The sequence below is a fragment of the Scleropages formosus genome, chromosome 15, assembly GCF_900964775.1.
Source record: "Scleropages formosus chromosome 15, fSclFor1.1, whole genome shotgun sequence".
NCBI lineage: Eukaryota > Metazoa > Chordata > Actinopteri > Osteoglossiformes > Osteoglossidae > Scleropages > Scleropages formosus.
This window is the reverse complement of record NC_041820.1, coordinates 12155914-12167881: the sequence shown is the minus strand read 5'-3', so window position 1 is coordinate 12167881 and position 11968 is coordinate 12155914. Positions and strand designations below refer to the sequence as shown.

Below are 11968 nucleotides of genomic sequence, written 5' to 3'. Positions count from 1 at the left end.
CCCCACTTCTGTCGGCAGTTAAGCAAATCCAGATGCCCCCCCCGACCCCTCCTTCAGCATGCAGGGTGATGCTGCTTCCCACCGATGACACCGAACGACTTTTAGTACCTCCCCGTTTGTTTATTCCGCACCAGACGCGAGAATGAGCCGAGCTTTTGACAGGAATCACAGTAAATGCGTTATTTTCTGATGCGCCCCTTAGCCATCCCAAGGTGCGGGGTGGCTCAGCGCCACTCCGTCCCACCGTAGGGGTAAATGCGAGAGACCGTACACGGCAGATGTTTGGTGTTCTGCTTGACTTGTAGCATGTGATATCTGCGTGTGTGTGCGCGTTAGCGTGGCAGCGTGGCAGCTGGCTGTTTGCTCAGCAGTGAAAGCGACATCAGGAAACGCTGAGTCCCCCACCCCCATCCCCTTCTCCTACCCCACCGAAGTTAGTTTCTCCTCAGCAAACAAATGGTAGCAGCCTAATGGAAAAATCATATTTCACTGTTTGCTCCCGGTGATTTTCCCTCCAAACTTTTCGCTCAGCTCTCTAATTTCTGCTGAAGTTCTTTCTCAGATGTCTTTGAAATGTTACCCTGTGCTTTGCAGGCCCTCGCAAGGACAGAACTTTGCTCATTCGGCTTTGGCTTAGTTATAAAATGTGGAAAAGTTTTTGCGGCAGACTGGTCATTCTTTGCATTTTATGGATTATTATATGTTTATTTAGCAGGGGGTGCAGTGGCATAGTGGGTTGGCCCAGGTCCTGCTCTCTGGTGGGGCTGGGGTTCGAGTCCCGCTTGGGGTGCCTTGCGATGGACTGGCGTCCCGTCCTGGGTGCGTCCCCTCCGGCCCTACACCCTGTGTTGGGCTCCAGTTCCCTGCGACCCCGTACGGGACAAGCGGTTTCGGATGATGCGTGTGTATGTTCATTTAGCCGGTGCTTTTCTCCAGAGACACCTAGACTATTAGGCTGCTATACTAAGATACTTACAATGATTCCCATATTTACACACACACACACACACACACACACACACACACACACACATTTTCTGAACCGCTTGTCCCATAGGGGGTCACGGAGCCTACCCGGAAACACAGGGCGTAAGGCCGGAGAGGGAAGGGGACACACCTAGGACGGGACGCCAGTCCACCACAAGGCACCTCAAGCGGGATTCAAACCCCAGACCCACTGGAGAGCAGGACTGTGGTCCAACCCACTGCGCCACCGCACCCCCCGTATTTATACACCTGGGCATATTTTTATTTCGAGTATCTTGATCAGGAGTACTAAAACAGAAGCTGGGATTCAAAACCAGGGCCATTGGCTGCAAGGCAGCAGCTCAAAAGACTACTTGCTGTTTCTATAGATTCTCTGTGATCTGCAGTTTAAAAAAGGGACCGCTAGTAGTGTAGTAGTTAGTGCTGCTGCCCTTGGACCCGAAGATCACAGGTTGGAATCTTACATCCAGCTGTTATACTCTTAAATATGTTGTACTTATCGCCCAAAAAAACTGCTCTAGTAAAGTTACCCTGCTGGATAAATAATTGTAACTAGATCAACATTATAAGTCACTTTGGAGAGAAGTGTCAGCTAAATGAGAAAATGTCAAAAATTCTCAGTACTGTGGTGTGATGTCTTGCAGTCTGTCTATTATCAGGCTATATATTAGTGACATTAGTGGCATTGGTAGAACCGCTGTTTTGGCCCTCAATATGTTCTACAAATTCATGGACTTATCACCGTTTCTCATCCTGCCATAAGCAGTTGCTACCATAATATACGCCGCTGACAGAAACACAGCAAAGGAAACCGTCTGTAAATGTGACATTCCGTGTCTGATGATTCATAAAGAAGTTTCTTGTAAAGAGGTAGAAAGGAGCATTTGTCCCATATTTCTCAGTTTATTGCTTTACAGTAAAATGCATTGGTAGGATACATCCATTTATAGCAAGACAATACATTCATATAAGTTAAACACAAATGTCTTCAGTTGACTTCATAGTAACTATACTTTATATACTTTTATATTTTATTTATACTTTAATTTTATGAATGAACCCACATCACTTTGTGCTCACAGTGATTGAGGTCACATTCAGAGAAAATACACACTTTTTTATGCTTGTTAGTGTAATTTTGTGAGTGTATGTTGTCTGTCTTCTATTCATTGTATGTTGGACAATGCAGATTTATGCAGATATAAATTACGTTACAGAAACCAGTTTTGATTTTATAAAAGTGATCTCATAAAAAGGTATGCAACACATGTGTACACTGTGTGAACCTGACACAGCACCTTTTCTCCTTGTGATAAGGATATGACCACACAATTGAGTTTTACCACGGGCCAAAAGAACAAACTAATAAAAAAATAAACGTGCCATGCAATAATTATTTCACTGTATTTGAGACATGTACTGTATATCCAAAAGTAAACTTAAAAAATCTAACAGCTCCCACTCTATTAGAGTGTAGTAAAGGAATCTGACCATTGAATGGCACCGAAGCATTTCCGGAACATTCAGCCAATTGGACAGTTGGAAAAGCGGGAAAAGGGGACGGCGAGAAGCCTGTGGAAGGAGTGTGGTCACTTCCTCATTGCAGGGAACACAGCGGAGTGTGGCGCTCAGTGCATTAAGTAGAGAGAGAGAAAACACGCAATAAAATAAAACGAATCCTCTTGCCGGCTGAGGTGAGTGCGAACAGGGGACGGACAAAATTTCATGATTCAAAGCTCTCACCTTACCGGTGTAACTGCACGTGGCTCGGGTAAGGTGGAGGACAGAGTAATGCCCCTTGTATGAGTCGGCTCCAAGAACCTATTGTGTTACCCTATAAGTCGGCACGGCTTTTAGCAGCTGTCCATGATGCCGGAAAATCGCCATCATTGGTTCGTACTGAGTGAGACTGCGTCACATCCACGCCCTCCTCAGCGGGGCACCATGTAGTCAACTCAGTCATTAACTACACAACGCAAACCCCCAACAACGGGCAAAGTCGAAAAGTGACCAGCAGTGTATCAACAAAAGGTAAGGGTGTGTCTTTGTGTGTGCATGCATGAGTTCGTGTGTGTGTGTGTGTGTGTGTGTGTGTGTGTGTGTGTGTGTGTGTGTGAGCGAGAGAGTCGAATGCCTTGATCAGCTCCTGGAAAATAAGGGTACCTTCAGCTAATGCAGGGTTTCTCAAACTTTACCAGGGCAGATCTGCATATGCGGATGTTGACGGACTATCGGTGCAAGCGAGGACTCCGCTGAATCAATTCATTGTTGAATTTAATAAATTGAACCATCTTCACCAGCTTGAAAACGTGCCCGTACACAGGTCCGCCTGGACTAGACGAGAGAACCACTGCTCTAATGCATATATATATATAAATATATATATATCTCGTATTTTCCCAGAAACCAACAACTCAGCTGTATTTATTGAAATTGCATATGCTAACACTGCAACACCTGCCTTTCAGCACGGAGACAGAGACGGGTGCTTTTCAACACTGACACCAAAAACACCCACATGTTCACCACAGACACCGACACAATGACTCGGAGCACGTCTGCTGCCAGCAGGGGCTCCCGCGTGGCACCAAACAGCCAGATCACGGCGGGGCGTGTAGCTGCCTGCGCGCAGAGAGACGCAGGACCCCCCGCAGGGCGGGGTCACGACGACAAGTCCTCAGTGATCACCCCGTGTCCCATCATGCACTGCAAACGTACAGTCATCGGAATTTATCTTGGAGGCCAGACGTAGACAGCCAGTGTCTATAGGGGCGAGGGGTAGGAAGGGACTGAAAAACATCTGGCACCCAAACCTGACGAAAGGAAGCACTGTTTGAGAATGTGTCAACTCCGGCACGTTCAAAGTGTCATGTTTACATGTAGTTCACAACGTGGGAAACAGCAGCAGCGTTTGCAACAACAGACACTATCTTTTTTCCGCACTTGGCGGTGGCTCCCTCCCTGACATCCTTGTGCCGACAGCTGGAACCCTGTGCTTGTAAGACCAGGCAAGGAACGCGGCCCCTAACAACATCACCAGGGGGCAACGCTGAGTAAAGTGGACCCTCCCCTCCCCTCCCCTCCCGAGCGAGCGGGGTCTAGCTTGCATGAAGATCCCACAGCGGTACAAACATCAACATTGTATTTACACCACGCTAAGTTTTTAGAATATTCCAGGAGCCCTGAGGTGGGCAGCAGGTTCCACCATGTCCACCAGTCACCACCTCCCAGCTCCAGGGAGGAGCGAAGAGGATGCTGAAGTGGAATGTTTGGCGAAGAGGCTGAGGGATCCTTGTTGAGGCGAAACGGGTCGGGTCGCACAGGGTAGTGCTAGTGCCTTGATGAGACTCAGCAGCCTGTGGGTTCTGTCATACACTTCCCACATGTGCAGATGCCCATTACACGAGGGCCCCCACTGGACACCAACAAGGCGTTCATGGGTACCTCGGGGTGGGAGGGGCTGGATGGTCTGGTTTTGAACCTGCAGGTCTGTTGCAGGGGTGCTTTCATTTTGAGCTGCTCTCAGACCACAGGGAGCCTGAAAGATCAGGCACCTGTGTCCCAGCTGGGGTGGATTCATTAAGGTCCTGCTCCCATTGGCGGGAACGTGAACCCCAGCGTTTCTATTAATAAGAGACAGTCAAGCACATACACAGACACACAAACGCAAACACAAACATGCAGGAACCTCACGCTCGGGCACACACATCCACGCAGACACACAGGTTAAGATATCTTGCTGTCATGCATCATTGCTTGAGCAGTTGGTTCTGTACCACTTGAGAGCCTGCAGAAAGAACCTGGGTTGAGTCTCCTGTCGGCATGGCCCAGCAGAGCTACCCTCACAAGTTCTCTCGCATCTCCTTATTGCACCACTCTGGGAAAGATCCAGAAATCTTCCCAAACGACTGTTCGTTACATCCTGGTTGATTTTTCAACAAGATTTTCCTAAAGTGCAACATGTTCTTTACACATGTTTGGTTTTCTTCTCTTAAGAGTTTAAAAGAAATAAGAAACAGTACGAATATATGATTACTTGAGGGGTAAAAATGAGTTTCGTTGTGTCGTGCTCTTGTAAGGTCTGCGCCTTCCACTTGCGTATCTGACCGATAAAGTTTGACTGAGATACAATCATTCTGAGCAATTGACCTGTGAAGAAGTGCTTCAGAAGCTGGATAAAGGGCAGTGTGTCCTGTGCCAAAGCGGCCAAGGACGCAATGCCAGGACCAGCCTGGGTGGACATTATTCTGCTTTGTTTGATACCTGCAGGACTGAAGGAAAGCTGCTGTAAAGATCAATCCCCGAGATGCGAGACCTTCAGCTAGAGGAGACGGTGAGATCCTCGCCCCGTCTGAGCGAGGGGTAGGCCCTAACTCATATCCCAAACATGTTTTCGATTAAGAGAGTCCAGAAACACAGACTGGAAGAGGATTAAGAGTCCATAGTGTTGGGGGGTCCGGTTAGGTAAACTTCAAGGTTTTGCATGGTCTACAGATCTTCCTGGCACATGGGCAAGTTGACAAACGTGAAGACGTTGTACTCGATCATGATGGAGAAGCAGAGGAAGATGGCATACATCACCAGCACGTACACACCCAGCTTTAAGTCCAGCTTCCATTTGTTCAAGTGGATCCCCAGAACCTGCAGGGATGCCAGAAATGACACATAGGGCCAGTGGGCATAAACAAGCTAGTTATTACACCCGGTAGCGTAGTGGTCAGTACTACCAACTTTGGATCCAAAGGTTGCAGGTTTGATCCCCAACCCTAGCTGTAGTACCCTTGAGTAAGTTACTTACCCTAAATTGCTCCTGTAAAAAATTACCCAGCTGTATAAATGGGTAAATAATTGTAACCTTAATGTTGTAAGTCACTTTGGAGAAAAGTGTCAGTTAAAAGAATGAATAAAGGGCAAAGATGTGTTTTCACTTACAGTGAGAGCCACAGATCCCAGAAGCAGCACTACTGAATATACCAGTCCTCGACTGTTGATCTGGACCTAGAAGGGCATCAGAAGAAACATATCCAAGTCCTGCTGGAAATTATTTATACTGATTTTTTTTTTTTTTTTAAAACCCAGATGGCCAACAGTCCCAAGGGAGAGATTTTGGGAATCAGTGAACTAAGCAACTTTGCAGGAGCCCCTTGCTGTGCCAAACAACACCAGCTTGTCATGCTGCAAGGTCACAACCAGCAGATGATCCAATGCAGATCTGAACCATAATCTGAGCTGTGCTGTCCCACACTTTGGCAGAGCAGCTTAACTAACTGAGCCACCAGGGGACCCGGCAGCTCCCTCCTGGCTCTGCTTCAGACTTGCCTGTGGTTGCTGGCCAATACTCGGTCTCTACATAGGGTCCACTGTGTGTGTCACATACATGTATGTTCATGAAGATCATATGGAATGGATGCAATGGGAGCCTGTTACCTCCGAGCCGTAGCTGACAGCTATAGTCTGTATGGCCCAGGGAACACCCAGTCCCACAAGGATGTCGAAGACATTACTGCCAATCGTGTTAGACACTGCCATGTCCCCAAGACCTGCAAAGAGGGGGAGTGGTTTATCTACAACATTGAAAAAGCTGACAAGAAGTACACTAGCTTCCTGTTTCATGAGTGAATGAGTCATTCATTTACAAACAAACATTTTCCAGTTCATATATTTTTAATTCCATTTTCTTCACTTCGAAAACTTCTGACTGTGGCAGACCGAAAGTAAGCTGCACTCACACACCCATCAGTAAAAAGATAAAGAACATTGTATGTGTTAAAGGGATAAATCAATAAAAAGTCAGCATTGAGCAAGAGTTTTTGAAGGAAACATATTTTTATTTTCAGTCATTAACGAGTTTTAATTTTAATGTAGCTCAGCGTTAAAAGTGTTAAAATCAATGGACGTCTGTATTGTTAACCTTTTATTGATTATGACTTAGTAGGAAAAACGACTTTGGATTTCGGAACAAATCGAGTTTCAGATAGACTTCTAGTCTCAGTTGCGTTCGTAAGCTAAGGAGTTAGTATACTAAGCAGAAACTCAGAATAGCTACGCGCAACCTGCTGATGTGCACGGAATACAACCTAGCTGAACTGCACACAGTGGCGTAATGGTTCGTGTCATTGCCTTACATTCAAAGGACACAGGTTCAAATCCCCCTTCTGCTCTAGTATTCTAAGGGGGGTGTGGTGGTGCAGTGGGTTGGCCCAGGTCCTGCTCTCCGGTGGGTCTGGGGTTTGGGTCTCGCTCGGGGTGCCTTGCGACGGACTGGTGTCCTGTCCTGTGTGTGTCCCCTCCCCTTCTGGCCTTATGCCCTGTGTTGCTGCGTAGGCTCTGGTTCCCCGCGACCCCGTACGGGACAAGCGGTTTGGAAAGTGTGTGTGTGTGTGAACTGCACACATACATACAGAAACAAAAGTTCTGCGGTAGTATGCATTCTGCATTTGTGTTTTTGACTTTGGGTTATTTTATATAACATAAATTGATTCACTAAGTACTCAAATGCAAATATAAAATAATTTCGAAATGGAACCACCTCCAATACTGCACACAGTTCGGAGACAAAAGCTCAGCTAGATTCCCTGAGATACACAGAATGCCTTATTACAGGAAGCCCGCAAGTATGGTCCGCCTGAGATATGATGGTTTTTGTTCCAGCTGAGCCCTAAATTAATCAGCCTTGATTGAGACTTTGATAGAATAAGTTTCACGATTCAAATCGTACTCAAATGAAATATGTTGAGAACTGAAAATTGTTTTTCAATTATTTTAATCCAAATTGTTGCTAACTGAGAAAAAAATCAAGATAATGATGATAAGAAAAACAGATTGAGATTTTTGTCACTTGAAAATCAGTAAAAATGTTAATTTTAATTAGTCATTTCTAGCTTTTTACTAGTGGTCGGTTAGACCAAAACTTAAAAAAAAAAAAAGAAAAAAAAAATTAAAAAAGCTATTTTGTTCTGATTCGATTTTATAAAATAGCAAAAAAAGGAGAACATATAGCACATGCCGTATGATGGTTATTACATTTTAGTTTGTGTTAACGTAATGGAAAAATCATGCTGAGTTGTTAGCGACTTCATGCAGTACAATGTGCCTCCAATCACGAGAGCCCAATCAAAGCGCCGAGGCAAGCTGACTAATTAAAAGCTGAACTACGAGGAAAGCCTCGTACCCTGCGGCTCACAGGGTTCCCAGGCCAAGCTCTATCTTGAGCAGTGAAAACGCACCTTGCCGAGCAACAATAAGGCTGGCAATGCAGTCGGGGACGCTGGTCCCAGCTGCCAGGAATGTGATGCCCATAATCACGTCCGGGATTCCCAGAGTGTAGCCGATGATCGTCACCTGCGTCCACATCACGCAAAGACACACACACACACACACACAAACAAATTTGTTAGCAAAGTCCGGTTTCGGAGCAGTCTTGTACACATGCTGACACACTAACGCTTGACATGTTCTGCGAGTTAAAACACGCGTGCATGCGCGCACACACACGCACAAACACTGGAACTCTGTCTCACACAGAACCCTGTCAGAGGCACTCACCATCCACACCATGTAGTAGGAGAAGATGGCAATCCAAAGGGTGGAGAGGAAGAAGGACAGCATGAAGAACTTCTCCCAGCGTGGTCTCGCACAGTTTGGCACAGTGAAATAGAGAAGTGCCAACACTGGCCAGGAGATCAACCACTTCATCCTGTCCACGGCGCCCCCTGGAGACACATGGAGGAGTGCACCAGAACCCTAAACCAGGGGTTTTCATATCCATCAATACAGTACCACAGGTACAGCAAGTTTTTCCCTTAATATGTGTTGTTAATTTTTGATTTTCTGAAAGGTTATATGATGATTGCAGCTCTTTGTACACGACTCTCAATAAACGGTGTGTTTTGCTTGAGTGGTTTAACAAAACGGTATATGCTTTGTATAAATATTACACACACACACACACACACACACACACACACACACATTTTCGGAACCGCTTGTCCCATACGGGGTCGCGGGGAACCGGAGCCTACCCGGCAACACAGGGCGTAAGGCCAGAGGGGGAGGGGACACACCTAGGACGGGACGCCAGTCCACCACAAGGCACCTCAAGCGGGACTCAAACCCCAGACCTACTGAAGAGCAGGACCTGGTCCAACCCACTGCACCACCGCGCCCCCTTATAAATATTACATTATAGTGCAATATCATTCTTACTGGTATCTCAAATTCATTGCTCTAAGAGCTTTGAAACACAGCAAATTAACATCACGTTAAAAACGCAGGTAAGTCTGATCTGTGGCTTATGAAATGCACCTGATCTGTGGTTTTTGTTATTTTTAATTGGACTGTACGTGAAAATAATGTCTGATTATTTCTAGCACTTAATTATAAGGTTATAAAATGTTCATGAGTGAGAAATACAGGTTGTTGTTTACATGACAGGTTGTTTGGGCTGCTGCTTCATGTTGTTTTATGATGTGGCCAGTAGGCATACTTATAGCTCTATAAAAGTACTTATGGTACTATCTTATGGTAGTCATTATTCAGCTTTGTTTCTCTATCTGATGTATTTGTTTTTCTTGCATTATGCCTGTGTTAAAGCGCTCTGTGTCACTGCGTGAGAAGAGGGCTCTATAAAAATAAACTGAATTGAATTGAATGTGTTAAGTAGAAACAATGAGCTTTTGTGTGATGAAATGGGAGTTTTCCCTTCTTCTACCCTTGAGAAATAAAATTTCTGATCAGTTGCATTGCCAGAATCATGCTGTGTTAGCTGCTAATGCCTTTATATATCCGACAGGTTTTTGAGTGGCAGTGGTGCCAGGCTGGGCTGTACAATATCACCTTTTTTGTTCGACCAAGTCACAGAACAGTTCACTGTGGCTCTGCGGTCCAGTGTGATTCTCTCTGGCATCTCATCAGGGAACATAATATCACCTCCTCTGCAGATTATGTCCTATGTATTTAACTGCTTGGATCGATGTCACAAGAATGATCAACTTCACTGGTACGATGCATTTAATTTCTTGCTATTTACCCTGTGTACCGCAATATTGTTAATAGAGTACAATCAAACGTGCAGTTCATTAGAGCCCATGAAGATCTCTCACCTGGCACGACAAATGGGGAGGACAGTTCGGCTGCTGCCTCCTCTGGCTGTTTGTCCTCCAGTACTGTTCCGTTCTCCATGTCGACTTTTCCATCCACGACGGCAGCGTCCACACCGTTCGAAGCCTGGACTATCCTCTGCCGCTGGCCAGAAGGCGGGCGCCCAACAGCGGCACAACGGAGGGAAACACAGTTAGACTACTCTCAGGATATGTGCTGAAGGGACGACTTGTCGGTCATACGGTTAATGGGCTGAGGCCAGACTTCCGAACCAAGAGGCTTAATGGGAAAGAACCCCAGCACCATCCACAACAACCTTCTCAGCGAAGCGTTTCCTATGAGTTCTTTACGTCTGTGTTTGAACCAGTAAGTGCTCCCAGCCTGCTCCCACCCTGCTCGCACCTTTCCCAGCCCCATCAGGCTCTCCCCACTGTCCCCGGTCTCTCTGCCCCACATAATCAACACTCCCGGGCCTCTTCGCACCTCATTGATGATGAGCCGGCTGGCCATACGGAGGCGAGTCTTTGGTCCAAAATGGTTGGTGATCATGACCCGGAGACCAGCCTCCGGGAAGCGATAGTTTGGGGGGCTGGAGTTCATGATTTCGTCCACCATCACCACAGAGCCTCGGCTGTAATTCTTACTGGGCTTCACTAGGGGTGCAGAGACATCGTCAGAGATGCTGAGAACTGTGCAAATGTACACAGACATGCAAACTCAGCAACACCGCTATGTCTTTCTACATAAACACTAATTAACACAAAGATCAAAGCATGGCGAGGTGCACATAAGTACTCTTTCTCCCTGTTAGCACCCAATAGGACAGAATAAAGAAAAGCACAAGAAAACACTCTACTAACCCTTCATCAACATCAGATTTAATTCATGATTATCTGATTACAATCTTGAGCACTAATGAATTCAGCTAAAGAACTCGCCAATCACCGGCTTCATCCTAAGAGTAGAACAAGACAGACCATCCTCTTGATTCTAATGATACTCCTATACTTTAAGATAACATTATTATTAGTATTATTATTACCATTTATAATATTACCTGAAAAAAGTCCATCAAAAAGCCATTGTCAAAAATTGTCAACAATTATTTCAGGACATTGCTTTTCTATGTATCCAGCCAGCAAGTTCACACACCTATGAACCAGAAAAAGTGTAACACAAGACACTGCAAGGAAACACACAGCAAGACACTGGAAGACAAAAGCAACACCGATTTAAGTAAAGGTAAACAGACAGGCTTAGTGACAGAGCTTTGAGAAGCATACAGATGTGGAGTGGCAGTACAGTGCAAAGGGACAGTGTGAGTTTACGCTGGTTAACATGGAAATCAATTTGGCTGCCGGACAAAAAGTGGCACAGCGAGTTTTTAAGAGAAACAACGTTTTAGAGAAGAAAGTGAAAGTGTTAAAAACACAAATACACTGATTCCTTATATTGTCAATGACTGAGTTAGGAATTTTTGAAGATACATACATTTTCCAAAGCTTACTTATATTTGATTGTATTTTTGCGCAACGTATTTTCTAAAATTTCTGTCTTTTGTGGGGCCGGTTGATTGACGTCAGCAAAACACATGGAGACAGAAGAGAAGCGAAAAACTGTTTGACTTAACTCACTTCCACAGTGTTTACAACTCAGGTCTGCGATTTCTGAGGTTTGCGGTCAGTAACAAGAGGACGAACTTTCATGGAATGAACTGGTTAAATACTGTGATCCAACAGGAGCTTGTAGAAGGGACATTTTTATTTTAAATTATATTCAAATTAACAATTTTTTTTTTTTTTTTTTTTTTTAAAGCTATTCTGCTGCAAACCTGCATTAGGACAAGCAGTGAGTGGGTCAGTATATCTGTATTATTAACCTT

The 11968-nt window shown here is 45.3% G+C and overlaps 1 protein-coding gene across 1 annotated transcript in view; it reads right to left on the bottom strand.

The window, feature by feature from the left end:
* Window positions 1–4760: 4760 nt before the first annotated feature.
* The window catches only part of slc24a4a (solute carrier family 24 member 4a), a 38207-nt gene continuing 30999 nt past the window's right edge, over window positions 4761–11968 (bottom strand). The window contains exons 11-17 of the mRNA XM_018754385.2: window positions 10570–10739; window positions 10089–10224; window positions 8533–8699; window positions 8214–8328; window positions 6415–6527; window positions 5920–5985; window positions 4761–5628 (exon numbers count right to left, since the gene is read on the bottom strand). Of these exons, the coding sequence (XP_018609901.2) occupies window positions 5476–5628; window positions 5920–5985; window positions 6415–6527; window positions 8214–8328; window positions 8533–8699; window positions 10089–10224; window positions 10570–10739 (920 nt within the window). The 3' untranslated portion in view covers window positions 4761–5475. The remainder of the gene's footprint in view (window positions 5629–5919; window positions 5986–6414; window positions 6528–8213; window positions 8329–8532; window positions 8700–10088; window positions 10225–10569; window positions 10740–11968) is intronic.